Here is a 16,711-nt window from a genome sequence, read left to right on the forward strand (position 1 = left end):
GCCAGGGATCATGGCGTGAGTGAGGAGAAACAGAAGAGAAATAGCAATGGATGGGGCCGTTGAGGGGGGAACTCGAAGGCAGAAACAAGGGACCTCCAAAGGCAAGGTGTGGATTGTAATATTAGAGAACAAGAAGCACGAAACTACAGGTATTCATAGAGGGTGAGGCCAACAACAACAAAACAAAAAAAGCATCTCAGACGCTTTCAAGATGTCCCCCTCCCTTTCTCACCGGCGGTAGAATTAACATCACGGGAAGTCGTCGTACACAGGCTCACCAGTCAAGCGTCTGTGGGGCTACAAAGGCTTCCATGACGGAGACGGCACGGCGTTCCCTCACAGACATGTCGTCCTCCCCGCGGAGCTGACGGCACCGCATTCGCCCAACGGCGGCACACTGCGTCACCAGCTCCTTTAAACGAGTATTTACGAATGAACCATCATCCTCATCGCTATGGTCAATTCCTCCATTATTGTTGTAGTTACAGTCATTGTTGGCTTCACCACTGTCCGCGTTCACGGCACCGCAGCTGCGCGTCTCACTGGCGCGTTGCCGCATCTCGGCCGCCCACCGTGCCTGTGTCGGGACAGGGGAAGCTTCGCAGAGTGAGATAAACACGGCAAGGGATTCCTGCCACTGCTTCAACTTTGTCGGATCAACAAAGCTGGGCGCTGGTCCATTTTCGCAACACCAAAGCAACCGCTTTAGAAAAAACTCCGTAGCTGCCAGCACCGACGCCAACTGCTTTGCTTGTCGATCAGCATCCATGACAATATCGCGGAAAAATGGATGTCGCTCTTGAATCTGCCGCCAGTCTTTTTCCACATTTAGTCCCTGCAAGACCTCCCACCTCGCCTCTTGCAACGCACGGGCGTACACCTCCCCATCGCTAGCGGTATCAAGCTCCATGAGTGGCGAATATCCCCCCGCTATGAGGCGTGCACGCCCACGCACACCGCCCCGTCTCCCTCCCGAAGCGCAGACGTTACGGAAGAAGCGAAAAGGAGAGAAACAGTAAAATAATAATAATAATAATTTCTCGCACAGCATTCAACACAGTGGTCCGAAGCACTGAAGATGAAGCAACGACAACAACAAAAAAAAGCCAAGCAGAAGAAAAAAAGCAAAGAGAAAAGGGGTGAGATAGAGGGGAGTATACGCATATAAGTGCCTCCACTTTTTTTTTCCTCTTCCTCCACTCCCACTAGCACTGAGGAATGAGGTGGTCAACTTTGGATCAAAGTGTCAATGGCCTTTGAGGCACGGTCGCCAGAAAAACGGTGAACCAGCAGCAACACGACGGCAAAAATCACAGAAAACCCACCGACTGAAAAGTACAATGCCTGCAGCCAGACATTCCTCCCTCCCAACCAAGAGAGTGTGGCCAACACAAAAGACTTTGTACCACCAAAAGAGGAGACGTCAAAGTGCTCCCCAATCACCATTACGTACTTCCCAGGCGGAAGGTCTGTGTGAATAACACGATGCAGCTTGCGGAACGTTGGCAACGAGGCTGGGCGCATCCACACCATTAAATCCTCATCCGTCGTCACAGGGACCGCGTGGCCCAGTTCACCTGCGTACCACCCCTCGTTGAAGAAGGTGTCGTTGGACAGGGCTGTCGTTGGCTCAGTTCCAGCGTACAACTCGCGTGCGGCCGTCCAAAACCGATGACGCGGGTCCAAGTTTGGTGCCTTGAACTTAAGCGCCACGTCCGTCTCCCACGCAATCCCCCTCTTGGTACAAAAATTTCGCGCCTCCGAGCCGTTAAGAGGGACATTTGTTCCCTTGGAAAAATCTGTTGCGTTGCAGATGAGACGTCGTGCAGCTCGGCCTTCCTTCGCCTCCGCGTAAAGAGTAAACGTGTCATTAAACATGGACCAGGCAATAAGGCCGGCCGGAACATACACAAAATCCTTGTAGTGCAAATTCGAACTATCCATGTATAGTATAGGGGTCCCAGAGAGACCATTAATTTCCCCTGGCGTGACAAGCGGTGAGGCGTCGGGCAAATCTCTCACGATGTCGCCAGCCAATTGGGCATCACTTCGCGACTTTGAATAACGCCTGTGATTCTGATAGAAGTTAGTTAGCTCATAGTAAAGGTAGACAGGGGCCGCTAGCCTCTCCGTGAGCTCAAATGAGACCGTTGTCACGCAGCCAGTGCGAAGCGTCATGTGGTTACCTGTATAGGTAAAAGCGCCTGTGTTGTGCTTACTCGTACAGCGCTGAACATGATCATAGCGAACGTTGAATTCCCTTGCGCGTTGATTAGTGAGCGTGATGAACACGCCCACAGGGATGAAGAAAACACTCAGGACGAAAAAGGCGGCCGCAACATGTGGAGGCTTGAGAATTGGTTGCCATGCAGGCAAACGCTGCTGCTTCAGCAGCTCCATAGGGCCCTTTCCATCCCTTGGCATTTCTACCTAAACTGGCTGCACTTCCAAAGAGGGTTGCTGCCTCACTCATGCGCTGCCAAGACCTCCCCCAAGCCCCCCGCAGAGAGAGTAAGAGAGAACAAGAGAAAAAAAAAGGTGTGTGGGGGGAGTAGGAGGAAAAAAAGTGTTTCATTCCATTGCAAACAAAAACAGACCGCCAAAGTAGAGTCAAGACATCCAAACAACAGCTCACACGCCACCGATGCACGCACAGAAGTGCACACAATTGGGCACTTGATGCACACCGACAAAGAGGAAAAGTGTGTCTACTTCTGCATGGACATGGATATGGAAGTGGAGAGAGGGGAGTGTCAGGAGCGGCGAAAATGGCCCTGGCGTTTGCTCAACAGGGTCGGCGATGCAAAGGGAGGAACAAATCGCGTTTTGCTCCGTTCAGTGCAGCTACGATGTAGCCGAAACAATCGTGACATATCATTAACACACTCAAACTGACGTGCAAATTGTGTTTATCATCACCGACGCAGAGGCAGACGGACGAGGACGAGGGAGAACGGAAGGGCACCTAATTGAACAACACCAAGAACAAAAAAGAAAAAAAGTCATCTTGCCGCCGTAACTACATTACCCCGCCATCTGGCAAAATAAAAAGACGAGGAATGACTCTTTCGGAGGCTAATGGAACGGAATGCGGAGGGGGCGAAGGGGACGCAACACGGATATGTCCGCATTGGATGTGCATCAGTAATCGCTCGCACATTTCTCGAACTCGATAAAGTCACGTGGTCATTCCTCTTGTGTAGCTGAACACTAATCCGAGTTCTCATCATGATGGGGGTTTCATGGGTGCTGGGATCAAATACATTTTTTTTGTTTTATTTTGGCTTGTTGCCTTCGGTGGCGGCCATCCTCCGCTGCAACAACGGTGTGGGGTGGAGAGAAGGGCGTAAGTCCCCTCATCGCCGTTTGGAACGCACATTTCGTGCATCATCGCGGTGGACAAAGGCAGAGAAAGGAGGGGGAAAAAAAAGAGAACAAAAATGGGAGGATGAGGTCGCTGGTGCTGCAACGCGGCGTGCGGTCCGCTGGAATGAACATGCCCCGCACTTCACCTCCCCACCACCACCACCATCACCACCACCAACAGCAACGTGAAACACACAAATAAAATTAGAACGCGGCGGCGCGAAACCAACCACGCCGCCGCAGTGACAACGTTCGGAGGCAAAAGGCAAACAGGAACAGACGCAAAGACAGGAGATCCCTCAAGTAAGTGAACAGCACCACGACAACAGCAAGCCACACGCAACCTTCCTTCCGGCATACAGGCACAACAACCCGTATACATATATATATATATATATGCGCGGACTCACGCCTTCTATACCAGTTTCTCCTTGTCGGGGCTTTGGCCCAATTTGGCACACAATGCCTCATATCGCCGGACCAACTCCGTCTGATACTCCCCAACGAAACGAAATAGCTGCAGCATCTGTGGTCGATTAACTAGAAAATGTTCACCCCTCGCGAGTTCCTCGTCAAGCACGCCGAGCACCTCTACCTTGTCAGGATGCTTACGCAGTACATCCTCTACAAAGTCCAACTGGCGCAACCGCGCGCGGAGCAGCGCTGGCATAGAATACATACAACGTCCAAGACAAGTACCAGAGTTAGGATGCCTACGGCGAGGGTACTGATTGTATATCTCCAACAGTATTTCTTCCGTGTCAACACTTGACACGGGACGCTGCTCAGGTTCGGGAACATCCGCACGCTGCAGCATTCTCTCGCGGTCCCCCTGAACAAGAAGAAACAGATGCTTATACTCGGAATAGAGACGATGCATGTTTGGTGGGGCGCAAGCCACCATTTCGCGTGGAAGACCGGATAGGGCATGACTCAACAAGAGCGGGCCGTCCGTCGGCAGCACATCAAGCAGTGCGTAGGCCCAAACACGTTCGTCAAGGTACGGTGTGGGGTTGACGCAAAACTGCAGTTGTCGTGTTAAAGCCCGCCTTTTTTTTCGGTCTATTGGCATTTTTAGACCATTCTTCACACGAGATTCCTTAATCTCGGCCAACTGTCTTTCAACTTCGGCTTTCGTGTACTTCATTTTCGGCCGGAAGCGGGAGTCAAGGATAAAGCGAACGGACAGCTCTGGCGTATTCTGCACTTGGAAGAGCTCCGGCGCTGACACAAGTACGTGAATTAAACACCGTCCCTCCGGAAGTAACGCCGCGGCCTCGTGTTGCATCGTGACAGAGATGGGGACAAGCTTTTCCGCCACAGGAATCAGGCGAGCCACACGGTATTGTTCATATTCCTCCACTCTGTATGGCTCCATAATGTGACTGATGCATTCCTCATGGCTTCCTGCACGTTCCAGTTGCTCCGCTTCATACGACGCGGCACGTGCGGCAAACACCCGCCGAAGGCGCAGAAAGCCTTTACTTTGCGCCCCTCCACCCTCCACATTTGTGTCCTTCACTACGACAACGTCGAGAAACTCCTTGTATTTCTCGATAAGCGAGTGTTCAAAGGCCTCGGGAACCGTATTGGGGTCTACGTCGGAAGCCAACGTCCCGTTGCTTGCGGAGTTTGACGGCGTCAATGGAGGTGCCCCACGGAGTTGCGTCAGTAACGCCTCGGTGGGCACAAAGAAGGTAGGAAACAGGCGAAAAACCTCCAACGGGACACGCTCTATTTTTGGGAATGAATCAACGGCCCCCCTTCTCTGCAACTGTTGCTCCGCTGGTTGGGTGTCGGCTTCCTCCTGGCAACAGCGGGGAGCGGCGCCGTCGACGGAAGACGTGGGCGCCGCGCGGCAGCGGCGAAGGCGTCGTGCCACGTAGACGCTGCCCACCGTGGAGACGGAAAACAACTCCGGGTGACTGGCGAGGAGGCTTCGCAGGCCCCCCGCCTCAGCCACTCTCTCCATCAGCTCTCCATCGACGCCACGACTGATTTGCGTGAGGGCAGTGAACGTGAAAGGGACAAACGGCGCAAGCAGCCGCGCCAACAACGCCGGTTCCCCATCGCAGTGCGAAGAGCTCGTCAGGCAGGCACCGACGGACTCGCCCGCCCGGGGGGCGGGGGCGCGGCAAAGTTGACGTAGGCAGAGCCGCAGCATGACGCTTCCAAAAGAGGAGGACAAAACAAACAACAAAAGCCACAAGATCAGGCCGAGGCATGATAAAACAAAAAGAAAAAAAAGTGGGAGAATACAAGAGAAAGAAAAAACGCGTATTAATATCGATCATCAACTTCATCCACTTCATGAGCGAAGAATTGCAGCAACCAACCCAAGTCAAATTGCTCATCGGTGGTATTCCCCTAGACACTGCTGTTGTCGTTACGGACGTTTGGCCTCGGTGCCCTTCAAAAAAAAAATGGGGAAATATATATGTATGCATATATTATATATACTCTTTCCTTCCCTCCCCCCCCCACACACACCCTTTCATTTCTCCACTGACGAGGAGGAAAACGTAGGATTCGGACAAGAAATAAAATAATAATAACAATGATTTTACATTACGGAGGCACGTTGTTGTAGCAAGGGGTGCTCGTCGATGTAGTTAATCAGCAAGGCATGATCCGCATGACACTGCAGCGAGGCAAGAGGGGCACTCCTGCACCGGCTTCCCATCTCCTCCATCTTTTCATTCAGCACGGCCTTAAGCATGTTAACAACGAAGTCGACAAGGTGCCAGTCATCTTTTGACGAGAAATCATGGCCAAAAAGGAGAAGCAAGACCTCGAGGGTCGGCTCCACAACTCTCTCCAGAACGCCCACTACCGCTCGAGACACTACGTCGGTTCCGCTGCGACCACAAAATTCCACGACATGCTTCATCGTCTTGCTTGAATAGCCATTGAGAATGCCATCCACTGCCCTGGCGTACAAATCCTCTGTGGCTTCTAATAGAGCTTGAAGTAGCATCGGCGTCAAGCCCATGCTTAATGCCTCGGTGAAGCTCCCTGCTTGGGAGAGTGTTGAAGCCGAAGCTGCCGAGGGCCCTGCAAGGGAAAGCAGTGCCTTTTTAAGTAGTGCTCCCAGGGCGACAAAATCGGCAAGGAAGGGAAGTGCGTAGTAACACTTCTCCACCAAAGAACAACGTAGCTTTGTCAGCATCACATATCCGACAGTTTCAAGTAAATATACCACGCTAGGCAACTGGTGGGGCTTCACCAATTGCAGAGGCCCAGCTTCAGGCGCAACAATCCCCAAGATGGGATTTGTCCCACTTCCCCTCCTCACCGGATTGCCATCTTCCAAGACTACCCCCAATGTGGCGGAGTGTATTCGGCAACCACCACTTCCAGCTAAAGCGGACTTGCCGTCAATATCACCATGTGTATCATTTAAAGACGCCACCACACGGCGACGTACCTGCTCCGGCATACGGTGTGGATTCAAAACATTGCATGGAATGCATAAATCGTCTGCCCAGAGTGACTCCAGGGCACGTGCCGACAGGGCAGGAAAACACTGCGCTAGTGAAAGAAAAGTAACACGCAGAGGCGTGAACGTCATAGTAAGTGTTAAAGTTAAGGCAGCAGTCTGGGTAAGAGAGAGACTGGCAACATCTTCAGCACTGCATGAATTCTGTAGTTCCTTCTTCTCCTCCGCTTCCAAGTGTTCAAGTAGTACCCGGACGTAAGCCTCTGCCCCAAGAACCTCCTTTGCTCTGGAAGCAAAAACAAAGCGATAGCACCGCAGTTCCTTCAGTGGCACGGACTCTCCTTTCTTGGAGACATGGGACAAACGCCAAGTGATGCACTGCGCCAACATTTTGGTCCATCGCAGAAGCCATTGATGATGGAAACGCAATGCACATGCTCCAAAACGTCTTTCACAATCGCCCGCTAGTTTATTCATTAAAAACATCACAGAACGTCGGCACGCAGACGCTGTCGCGGACAATGGGTTTTTCTTATCACACCTAACATGGTCTGCGGCCCCTTCCATCATTGCTGCCGTGGCCGCGCTGGAGGAGTCAAGCGAGAGAGGCAACGTTGCAGCTGGTGAGGCATCACTCATGTAAACAAACACGTCACGCCAATCCACTTTTTGGGCTACAATGCCACTGCAGAAAGCAAAGTAATACTTCCACTGCTGGAGAAGCGCCAAGGGAATCGGTTGCGAACACGTCAAAGGGAGCGGATCCGCGACGGTCTCCGACTTCTGCCCCGCCCAGTTGGACCAGATGGTCTTCGTCTGTTCGTACGGGTTCTCGTGGCTTCGAAAGGGGCACGCGCCTAGAAAAGCGTGCGATGTTGCATCCATGGCAAAAACAAAAACAATAATGTGTGTGTGTGTGTGTGTGTGTGTGTGTGTGTGTGTGTAACTTCGGTGAGAAGCAACAGGAATGAGATGGATCGATATGCCTTTCTATCACGGGCCTACACTTTCATCAGTGCACCCACGGAAAAGGTGCCGCTTGGGGACGTCGAGGCAAAACAGAAGAGGAAGGAAAAATGCGCCAGTGACGGCCACGGGGGAAATTTGCGGAGGCGGCGTGAACAAACGCAAAAACGCAGGTAGATAGAGAGGAACCCTCCCCCTTCTTTGTTTTATTTCATGTCACTCTTCTGATTCATTGCTGCCCAGTCTGCAACCCACGTGATGAAAAGCATTCTCACTGGCTCCTTTCCTTCGCCTTTTCCCTCGCCTATATTTGCTGCCTCCTAGCAAAAGCACGCACATGACGCCACCACGCCGCTCACACCGGTGGAGGTTTCTGGTATTTATGGCCTTCCCCAGCCTCCCCCCCCCTTTTTTTTTCCTTCTTACTCTCTTTTTTCTTAATGCCTTCTATGGCCTCTGTGCAGACGCCACACCACAGTTCGCTTCACAATCAGCAGCGGCGGCGGCGAGGTCGTTCGTTAAAAAAGCTGTGGGAATTTGGGGCAGAGATCCAGCAGCTTGCGATACGTCTCCACGTCGTACTCGTCATTGTACGTGCCGTGCTGGAAGTACTCCAGCTGGCCGTTGCTGGGGTTCACGTAGCACACAAACTCGTTCACCTGCGCCACCTCCGCCCCGCTAGGGAGCCCCATGATTTCCACCGGTTCATCCGTCGCGACGCATTGCGCCTCCAGGGAGCCGTGCTGCGCATTCAGCGCCGTGGGCTTCAATACAATGGAGACGTACTCGCCGCGATGGGAGGCCACGGTGCGTGCAGAAACACGGGGAGAAACGCCTGTAAACGGCGGGAGATTATTTGTGGGAGCGCGTGCACCGCCGCCAAGATACGGAGTTGTGCGCATCGTCGCGGATGCCGCCTCCCGCACTTACCCTCCACACTCTTCTTCCTTCGCCTCCTCGATTGTGATAAAAGGCACCAAGAAAAGAAACAATGAGTCACGGCGCACGTCGCTCCCCGAGAAGAGGTATTTTCGCTGGGACCCGCCTGAGTGCGGCGTGGGACGCAGAATTCATCCGCCCCCCAGCGGCGGCAGTAATAATAACAAAAAAAAACTCAATGAAGTGCCAGCAGCAAAGGGGCAACACAACAACAAAAAAAAACTCGACTCAACGCAGAGGCAGAGACCCATGCACCGCACCATCCAAGTACTGCTCACGGACGCGCCGCATCGCCAGCATTCGCTGCGCAAAATGTAGCCACCACCGATTCGCTCGCTGACGTCGTTTTGCGGCCTCCTGTTCTTCCGTCAAACGCCTCCAGTCATCGTACGCGTGCAGAAGATTCGCCGCATCCACCTCCTTCACAACAATACCGTCAATGACAGCTTCCCAGTGTGCGTACCGGCACTCCTCTAGACGGCGCCGCTGAAATCCCATGACAGCAAGCCCAAATTCGATGTCCATTCGACGAGACACTCGGGCAATATTGGGTCGCTGAATATGCACTAGTCCTTCTGGCACAGGCCTACCGAGAAGCACATACCAGCGTGTTTTGCCGTGCAAAGGCAGCGACCCGTCACCACGCAGGGGACTGGGTTCAAACAGTTTCGTCTGCCATACACCAAAGAAACTAGAAGAGGCAGCAAAGGGACGTGAGGCTGGCGGGGGCACTACCTTGTATGGGAGCTCCTCCTCGCTTATTACACAACGTCCCACACGAAGCCATCCGTCGCGGCTACGCAAATTGACAACGGCAGATCGCTTGTACACCATGTGACCCTTCACACTCCCAACAATCGTTGTCTTGTCCTTCGGATACACGCCCTCGTGCCGCGCCAGCTCACTCTCAATAACAAACAAGGGATGTTTCTGCAACGCCGTCAACGTCTTTGGTATTTCCTCAGCGTACGCAAGAGAATGGAGCTGCTTGCGCTCTCGCTCCAATTGAGCCCGCGTGGTTTGTGTCATGTCCTTACGGAAGGCGTCGAGTATGACCTCAGAGGCTTCTCTGTTGTCGTTCCACCCCAGATGCTTCCAGAAGAAGCGGTAGGAATCACAGCGGCCCCGGCGATACAAAAATGCGCTGCTGTATTTCGTGGAGTACCTCGGCGTCACATCCATGGCGACGTCGCCGCCCACCGAAAACGTATACGGGGCTCCCCAGAGCGCGGTGCACCCCCCACACGGATTGACGGCGATGAAGCTCTCACGTTGCGGGCACCAGACCTCCACCCAGAAGCATGACGATGGTAGCTTTTGGGACGCACGGTCTCCCTCCGCCGCCCCCTCGTTTCGCGGCCGCTTTGCACGCGACACAAACAGCGTCATCGGCGCCGGTTTTGCCGGAGCATCACTAGTTTCCGTCGCCACAGAACTCTGTCGCTCGCGTTCCTTTTTCATCGCCACCACCAGTCGACACGACATACCCGATACGCTGGCAAGAGCAAGAAATATGACGCAGAAGTACAACGAGTGCGACAGGCTCAACTTGACGTCGGCGGAGGTACGCAACCGTCGCGAGCTTGACAAAAGCCTGAAGAGATGCCCAGAGGAAACGGGAGCCGCCCAATTCGAGAGGGCGGTGGCATCTATCACGCTCCCAAGAGTGAAGACCGAAGTGATGCCGGTGAGCAACGCCATGATGGAGCTAGAGGTATAATTCCCGACTGTGTCCTTACCCACAGTAACCCAACAGGGCGACAAGGCGGGCCTTCTCACTAGAGGGTTAAGGGCTCGTTGATAACTCTCCTTGGCTCGCTGCACAGCACGCAACAAAGGAAAGGACTTTGCAACATCGCCCTCAGCAATGCTTACGCGTAGCAGTCTCCGCAAGAGCTGCGGGTGAAGGGATTCTTTAACCAGTATCTTGGCGCGTTGTAGAGCAAAAATTAAAACGCACATGCCTTCTGCTGCACGTCGAATTCGTTCCGAGCGTCGTTGTGCCGCGAGAAGTTGCTGCTGCTCGAGCATGCGTTCGTAGGAGGGGTCATTTCGCCTCCATCGCTGCATCGATGTGCCTGACAATGGTGGCCGTGTGCCCTGCATCAACGACTGGGCGCTGGGGTCGCTAGCGTCTCCTCCCTCCTCGCCGTCCTCCACCTGCAAGATCTCCGTCTTGACGCTGCCACCGCCCGGGGCGGCCTTGGCGGCATCCACTTTGGGCACTTCGCGCCCCTCCTCCTCCTTCGTCGTCTTCACCTCATCCTTCGCCACCGCCGCAGCGGCGGCGTTCGGCAGCACCACCTCATCCCACTCGTCATCCACGTCGACCGCCTCAGGTGCGTTCGCCGCGGCCACTGGCTGCGGAGATCGGTCCACATTCGCCGCGGTCACCATCGCCAACTTCCGCCGCGTGCCCCGCCCGCCTGTTGCACTGGGGACGCGAAGCCGCTTTGACGCATTGCGCAAATAGCCGTCAACGTTGGCCGCCGCCGCCGCCGCCACTGTTCTTGTCTTACCTTCTTGGTGTGACTCACTCATGACTCCCCCTTCTCCACGACAGTCGTGAGCGGCGCACCAGTCACCAGGTTCAGCGGCGTTGTTAACACGTCGGGGCAGCAAAAGAAGGAACAGTGAAACGCAACAACAACAACAAAAACTATGAGTCGAAGGGACGCAGCGATGCAATGAAGTAAACTAGAGCGAGAGTCCGGAACACTCTCGCTGTGAGTCGGGCGTCTCAGAGCGCGTGACACAAAAAAGTGAGAACAACAAATGAACCAACACACCAAAGGCCGTCACGCCGAAATGTAAAGAGAGTTAAGGTTGTAGCCCTGGGCCTGAATCTTCTCCATGACGCCACCAAAGACGGTGTAGAAACGAATCTCATTTGCGCTAAAGCGGTGCAGCCACCCAGTCAAGAGTGCGTCGTCCAGCAACATCATGTCCATCTCACGCATCGATACACTTGAGCAGGGACTTTTGAACTCCGGCACCACCACCGAACCAACGGCGTCGGCACTGTCATCCTCCACAGTTTCCTGCGTTTCCACGCCAGGAATGAACTGCGCCTCACCGGCACGCCCCATCTCGGATTCTTCCTCCTCAGCGACACGGACCTGCTCTCGCTTCTGAGCCGCCCGCTCCACCGCCTCCCGTGCCTGTTCTTGCGCCTGCAGACGTTTCCGCTCCCGCATCACGGCTTGCTCTGAAAAAGGGTCCAGAAGTGTTATGTCACGTTTGCGATACTTCTCATCGCAGCGAAAGGGGCCACTCCGCCAACCAATACGTTTTCGCTGCATCCAGTTATAATCCAAGAGAAGATCAAAATATTCTCCACCAAAGACGTAGGGGTCTAAAGTGCACTTTTCCACCGTCTCGGGAAGGTGAAAAGCGTCCTCCTGCGGTCCCATCAATCTTGGGTGTCGGCGCATCTGTGGCTTCACCTCCTCTTGTGTGTGAAATCCTGAACTTTCATGAAAGCCCAGCGTCCGAATCCCACCAACCATGCCAACAATCTCCTCTACAGAAAACCCTTGCCCCGCAAGCAACCGCTTCATTGCGAGTACGTCGCGTTTTCCCTCCGGCACGAGCGAGCGTGTCTCGACCAGAAGCTCCTCCATTGTGAAGTCTTCCGGGGGGTTTGGTCTGCCGCGACGCACAGAAATGTTTGGCCCACCCAGGCGCGCAAGTGCCTTTGCGGACAGCATCGCCCAGAGATCAGGAATGGAGAACATGGGCTGCTCACGGTGCAACTCAAAGACAAACTTCATTAGCTCCTCTGCCTCGGGGCGCATGTATTCCGGATACACCATGGGGGCTCCAAATGGCGTCTGGGTGCCTGAGAGCACGTGATGAATAACCATGCGCACCGCCGCCACAGACAAGTCAGGACGCGCAAAAACCTTCGTATCCATCGCCTTATTAACGTAGAGATTATTGCCAGACGGCCTCCAGGCATGGTACAGGCGGTTGCCAAAATAGTAGCATAAACTAGTGAGTTGAATAAAGCAGAGAAGCCCGGCAAAAATCGCCGCATTTTCCCACCACGGCCGCTGACGAGCTAGTCGGTGGAGTTCATTTTCCTTGTAACCCCACCAAAGTAGACGCGCCCCAGCCAGGCGGAGTGGTCCCACGCAACCAGGTCGAAGTGTCCGCAGACGAAACATTCGCTATTCACGACAGCGGCAACATAAGGCAAAGAAGAAGGAGGAGGAAGAGGAAAAATCCGCGATACTCCCACGCACTCTCAGAGGATACTGCTCCGCCGTGGCGATGAAAAAAAAAAAACACACACACCGGAGGCAAGCGATCCACCGTGGTCAAGAAAACAGTGTGAGTGGGTTGGTAAACTGCTCTGAAGCGGCCAACAAGAAAAAAAAAAAATTAAATTTATTATGCTTCTGGCGAATCATGAATGAGGCACCGGTTCCAACAGGGAAAACCCCCTCTCAGAATACAAAAAAAAAAGATATAAAGTAAAAAAAAAAAAAATAAGGCTGCAGCAGCAATCATCCCTACCTTCGTGGCTGCTTCACAAAAAACGTTCCTCTGAGGGGAGGCAACGAGTGACCACGTCCAGCGCAGCTCCGCCGCCCTCACCGGGTTCACGAAAGATGGTCCGCTTAAACATCTCGGCTGTCGTTCGCACCGGTGCAATTTCATGTACCTCGCGAACACCTCCGTCGATGACGGCGGCATCCATGAGATCAATCCACTGCACAGGATGCGCCATCTGGGCAGCAAGCACGGCCGCACACATCCCACGTACGCTATTCTGCTCCACGCCATTTTTAAAGGCCTTCTCTACCAAGTCGGTTTGGTAGCGGCCATGGTGACGAATCTCGCCCACATTCATCGACTGCATCATCTCCAGCGCATGACTCTGAAACTTGGGATCCATGGGTCGAAACGCGGTGCCTGTGAGGTTCGTCAACCACACAGGGCGCCCCTCCCCTGTTGCAGCGGAAGAAGCCGAAAGGGAGTCCGTAACGGATTTTGCATCCAACCCCAACAAGGAGCGCAGCAAGTCTTCCTCCGGCATCGCATCCCACACGACAGGCAAGAAAAGATCCGCCGCCCGACGAAGTCGGCTGCTGTGAAACGGAACATTTACAGGAATAGGGATAAACCACGACTTTTTCTTCAGCCCGCTCCGGCCGTCCTCCTGGAGGGTGAGTTGCGTGAGTTCCTCGAGTGACGGCGTGTAGCCATCGTCAGGGCCTCGCATAAAGCGACGATACGTCGAGCGTACCCCGTACTTCTTCACCGACGAGGTTACAAAATCCGGTGAGGGTCCCTTGTTGGGGTCCATCGTCACGCCATCCTTTTTGTCCTCCCACACTGACGCCACCGCCGTGCGGGCAATGCGGTCAAGCGAGGACGATGGACCACAGACGCTCGCTCTAAACTGCGGGTCAAGGCACTTTCCAAGGGCCGACATCCCCAGCCGATCTCCCGCAACGATGTACTGCTCGCGGTCAATGTTGTAGTTGACAACCTCCACGAACGAGGTCGTGGTGGAAAGAGACCGAGCCACGAGCTCCACAAGTATGTGAAAGTGATCTACCGCAACATCTGGGTCGTCTGCGCAAAGCTTTGCCCGCACTGGGTGACAAGCGTACATCACGTAGTTGTCACGGTTTGGAGAGAAGTGATCAAGGGTGTACTCCATCAGGGCACCACGCTTGTAGACGAGATCAACAGCGACCTCCGGCGGAAAAACACCTAACGCACACAACGCCGAAAACTCACCAAGACTGTGACCAGCAATGACAGAGGCAGCCTCAACCGAGTACCCACATGTCTCACGGAGGTACTCGAGCGCCATCATCTGCGCCGCCAAGATGCACGGTTGTGTTAAAAATGTCAGCGACATGACGCCACCCCGTGGACATGACACAACCTTTCGACGCGGAAATGACTCGGCGATGTTTCTATCCTCAAAACAACTTCGCTTACAAATTTTATCTACGTCCAGGGCGTCCTCGAGCACATATATTTTTTGTGGGTTCTCCGTAATAATTTCCTGAAGAGGGACGCCATAGTTTTGCTCCATGCGGCATTTCATTCGTTCCCAGAGTCGAGCAACCGCAGGGACGCGCAGGTATTCCATGGACATACCCTGGCGATGAGCTCCCTGACCAGAAAAGACTAAAGCACGTCTCATTCTCGCCTCTGCAGCCACTCGCCTTCCTCTGGTTGTACCCTTTTCTCACACCCAAGCACTTCCCACGATGCTATTCACAAAAGAAACGTATTATATGTATATATATAAATATATAAATATATATATATATGCTACTGCCTCAACGCAACAAGAACAGCAAAGCAAGAAGTAGTAGTAAAACTATCGAAAAATGGTGTGAACATGCAGATAAATTTCGCAACAGCGCTCTTTAATATCACGCGAGGAGACACATAAGTTTACGCGCTACGCTTCAGTTGAGCTGAGATAAAGGGGCGTCACAGTAGCATGCGCCTTTGCGCCGCTCCACGGCGTAAAAGCGCACAAATCCCCGACCCTTGTGCTCCACTACAACACGCCACACGTCCACATCGCTCATGGCGGGTTCAGACTCCGAAGGCTGTGCTCGTTGCGCTGCTTCGTCATTGCCTCTTACACTCTCATTCCTCAGACGACAGGACTCCGCCGATGGAAGCTGAACACACGAGGTAATTCGATCGTCCAAAGAAGCCAGAAGAACTGCTCGCCGATGCCAGGGGCACATGCAGAACCTCCGCACCTCCTGCGTCCCAATGGGGTGCATCGTTTGCCCACTCGCAAAGTACTGCAGGAAGGTACCCACAACGCGCTCTGTAGCGCCGCAGACGCCCAACGTGAACTCCTTCTCCTCATCGTCCACCTCGACATGAGCCACGAGTGAACAGTCGTCATCGCCGCGGACAGTCCACGGGGAGTAGTAGTGAATCGAAACTTCCCCTACGTTACTAAGCGGACGAAAAAGGTGAAGAAACTCACCCCGGCTGCCAGTATACGATCTTACGGGGAAAGGGGGCTCCTCGTCCAGATTAAAGTCCCCACTCTCGCCTTCAAGGGCGGTAGAGTAGCGAAAAGACGTTGTCGTGGTCTCGTCGTCATCAGCGCGGCGTCTCCCAGAACTATCACTCTCTGTGACGTCATCCTTGCGTTCGTGCGCTACGGCGTCCATGCGCGGCCACAGCACATCAACACTTGGAGCACACCTTGTGGCAGGAAGTCACTTAACTACGACAGGCAATCACGGCAACGAGAACAGGATACGATATATATATATATAACAGCAAACACACAAAGAAACTGACGTTGTCATTGCAACACTGAATTACGACCACTCTCTTATTATGGTCTCAGTCAAGCAGGAAAAAGGCAGGTGCAGCAGTCACAAATACAACCCTTGACGGCACAACTCTCGACGCAGAGAGCGGGGGGAAAAAAGCCAACAAGGCTAATTAAATAAGGGAAAAAAAGGGCCCAATGCATCGCACTTCCAACTTTGGAAGCCAGTCTACGCAAAATACCCAATTCATTCGATTTTTTTTCCTCAATCCTTCTTCGTAAGTCACCTTACAACGGCTATTTTGTACTTGCAGAAGTAAAGACGCTACACCCATTGAACTAATGCAGAGCTGCATCGTGTAACCTAAGCACACACAAAAAAAAACAATAAAACAAACGTCTCTATCCAGCCGTAAATAATAGCAAAAATACGGTGCGCTCACTGCCAATTCTAACAGAAGCTCTTCTATTGGAAACCCGTGCAATAGACTGTAAATGAACCCCAAAAACAACTCAACGCGATAAACTGAGTGAGCCCACTGGAACAGGCACCGGCACATCGCCCCCACCCTGCACGGAAGACTGTCGTTGGACACCAGTCACCGCCCCCGATGCGTCCCCCACGGACGAGGAAGTCGACTGGGGAACAGGCACCGGCACACCGCCCCACCCTGCACGGAAGACTGTCGTTGGACACCAATCACCGCCCCCGATGCGTTCCC

General features: G+C 53.5%; 9 protein-coding genes across 9 annotated transcripts, besides 9 other annotated features; all 9 read right to left on the minus strand.

Annotated features, from left to right (window-relative positions):
- Positions 1 to 274: 274 nt before the first annotated feature.
- On the minus strand, positions 275 to 910 carry Tco025E_01419 (uncharacterized protein; the record flags this gene model as incomplete). The annotated part of the gene is made up of 1 exon (XM_029368357.1): positions 275 to 910. The coding sequence occupies one exon, from the start codon at positions 908 to 910 to the stop codon at positions 275 to 277; it is 636 nt and encodes a 211-aa protein (XP_029231833.1).
- Positions 911 to 1,016: 106 nt separating this feature from the next.
- Positions 1,017 to 1,037: a microsatellite.
- Positions 1,038 to 1,227: 190 nt separating this feature from the next.
- On the minus strand, positions 1,228 to 2,400 carry Tco025E_01420 (uncharacterized protein; the record flags this gene model as incomplete). The annotated part of the gene is made up of 1 exon (XM_029368358.1): positions 1,228 to 2,400. One exon carries the CDS (start codon positions 2,398 to 2,400, stop codon positions 1,228 to 1,230), a length of 1,173 nt encoding a protein of 390 aa, XP_029231834.1.
- A 1,109-nt stretch (positions 2,401 to 3,509) lies between these two features.
- Positions 3,510 to 3,549: a microsatellite.
- A 192-nt stretch (positions 3,550 to 3,741) lies between these two features.
- Positions 3,742 to 3,764: a microsatellite.
- A 17-nt stretch (positions 3,765 to 3,781) lies between these two features.
- Positions 3,782 to 5,530, minus strand: Tco025E_01421 (uncharacterized protein; the record flags this gene model as incomplete). Its single annotated transcript, XM_029368359.1, has 1 exon — positions 3,782 to 5,530. One exon carries the CDS (start codon positions 5,528 to 5,530, stop codon positions 3,782 to 3,784), a length of 1,749 nt encoding a protein of 582 aa, XP_029231835.1.
- Positions 5,531 to 5,594: 64 nt separating this feature from the next.
- Positions 5,595 to 5,639: a sequence feature (A-rich).
- A 158-nt stretch (positions 5,640 to 5,797) lies between these two features.
- Positions 5,798 to 5,825: a microsatellite.
- A 104-nt stretch (positions 5,826 to 5,929) lies between these two features.
- Positions 5,930 to 7,690, minus strand: Tco025E_01422 (uncharacterized protein; the record flags this gene model as incomplete). Its single annotated transcript, XM_029368360.1, has 1 exon — positions 5,930 to 7,690. One exon carries the CDS (start codon positions 7,688 to 7,690, stop codon positions 5,930 to 5,932), a length of 1,761 nt encoding a protein of 586 aa, XP_029231836.1.
- Positions 7,691 to 7,710: 20 nt separating this feature from the next.
- Positions 7,711 to 7,749: a microsatellite.
- Positions 7,750 to 8,289: 540 nt separating this feature from the next.
- Positions 8,290 to 8,673, minus strand: Tco025E_01423 (putative replication factor A protein 3; the record flags this gene model as incomplete). Its single annotated transcript, XM_029368361.1, has 1 exon — positions 8,290 to 8,673. One exon carries the CDS (start codon positions 8,671 to 8,673, stop codon positions 8,290 to 8,292), a length of 384 nt encoding a protein of 127 aa, XP_029231837.1.
- A 265-nt stretch (positions 8,674 to 8,938) lies between these two features.
- Positions 8,939 to 11,251, minus strand: Tco025E_01424 (putative DNA-repair protein; the record flags this gene model as incomplete). Its single annotated transcript, XM_029368362.1, has 1 exon — positions 8,939 to 11,251. The coding sequence occupies one exon, from the start codon at positions 11,249 to 11,251 to the stop codon at positions 8,939 to 8,941; it is 2,313 nt and encodes a 770-aa protein (XP_029231838.1).
- A 100-nt stretch (positions 11,252 to 11,351) lies between these two features.
- Positions 11,352 to 11,370: a microsatellite.
- Positions 11,371 to 11,508: 138 nt separating this feature from the next.
- On the minus strand, positions 11,509 to 12,879 carry Tco025E_01425 (putative ascorbate-dependent peroxidase; the record flags this gene model as incomplete). The annotated part of the gene is made up of 1 exon (XM_029368363.1): positions 11,509 to 12,879. The coding sequence occupies one exon, from the start codon at positions 12,877 to 12,879 to the stop codon at positions 11,509 to 11,511; it is 1,371 nt and encodes a 456-aa protein (XP_029231839.1).
- Positions 12,880 to 13,165: 286 nt separating this feature from the next.
- Positions 13,166 to 13,207: a sequence feature (A-rich).
- A 37-nt stretch (positions 13,208 to 13,244) lies between these two features.
- Tco025E_01426 (acyl transferase-like protein) lies at positions 13,245 to 14,831 on the minus strand (the record flags this gene model as incomplete). The annotated part of the gene is made up of 1 exon (XM_029368364.1): positions 13,245 to 14,831. One exon carries the CDS (start codon positions 14,829 to 14,831, stop codon positions 13,245 to 13,247), a length of 1,587 nt encoding a protein of 528 aa, XP_029231840.1.
- A 139-nt stretch (positions 14,832 to 14,970) lies between these two features.
- Positions 14,971 to 15,009: a microsatellite.
- Positions 15,010 to 15,150: 141 nt separating this feature from the next.
- Positions 15,151 to 15,882, minus strand: Tco025E_01427 (uncharacterized protein; the record flags this gene model as incomplete). Its single annotated transcript, XM_029368365.1, has 1 exon — positions 15,151 to 15,882. The coding sequence occupies one exon, from the start codon at positions 15,880 to 15,882 to the stop codon at positions 15,151 to 15,153; it is 732 nt and encodes a 243-aa protein (XP_029231841.1).
- Between the last annotated feature and the right edge of the window lie 829 nt (positions 15,883 to 16,711).

Source organism: Trypanosoma conorhini (genome assembly GCF_003719485.1).
Source record: "Trypanosoma conorhini strain 025E chromosome Unknown Tco_14.4_contig_00046, whole genome shotgun sequence".
NCBI classification, from domain to species: Eukaryota; Euglenozoa; class Kinetoplastea; order Trypanosomatida; family Trypanosomatidae; genus Trypanosoma; species Trypanosoma conorhini.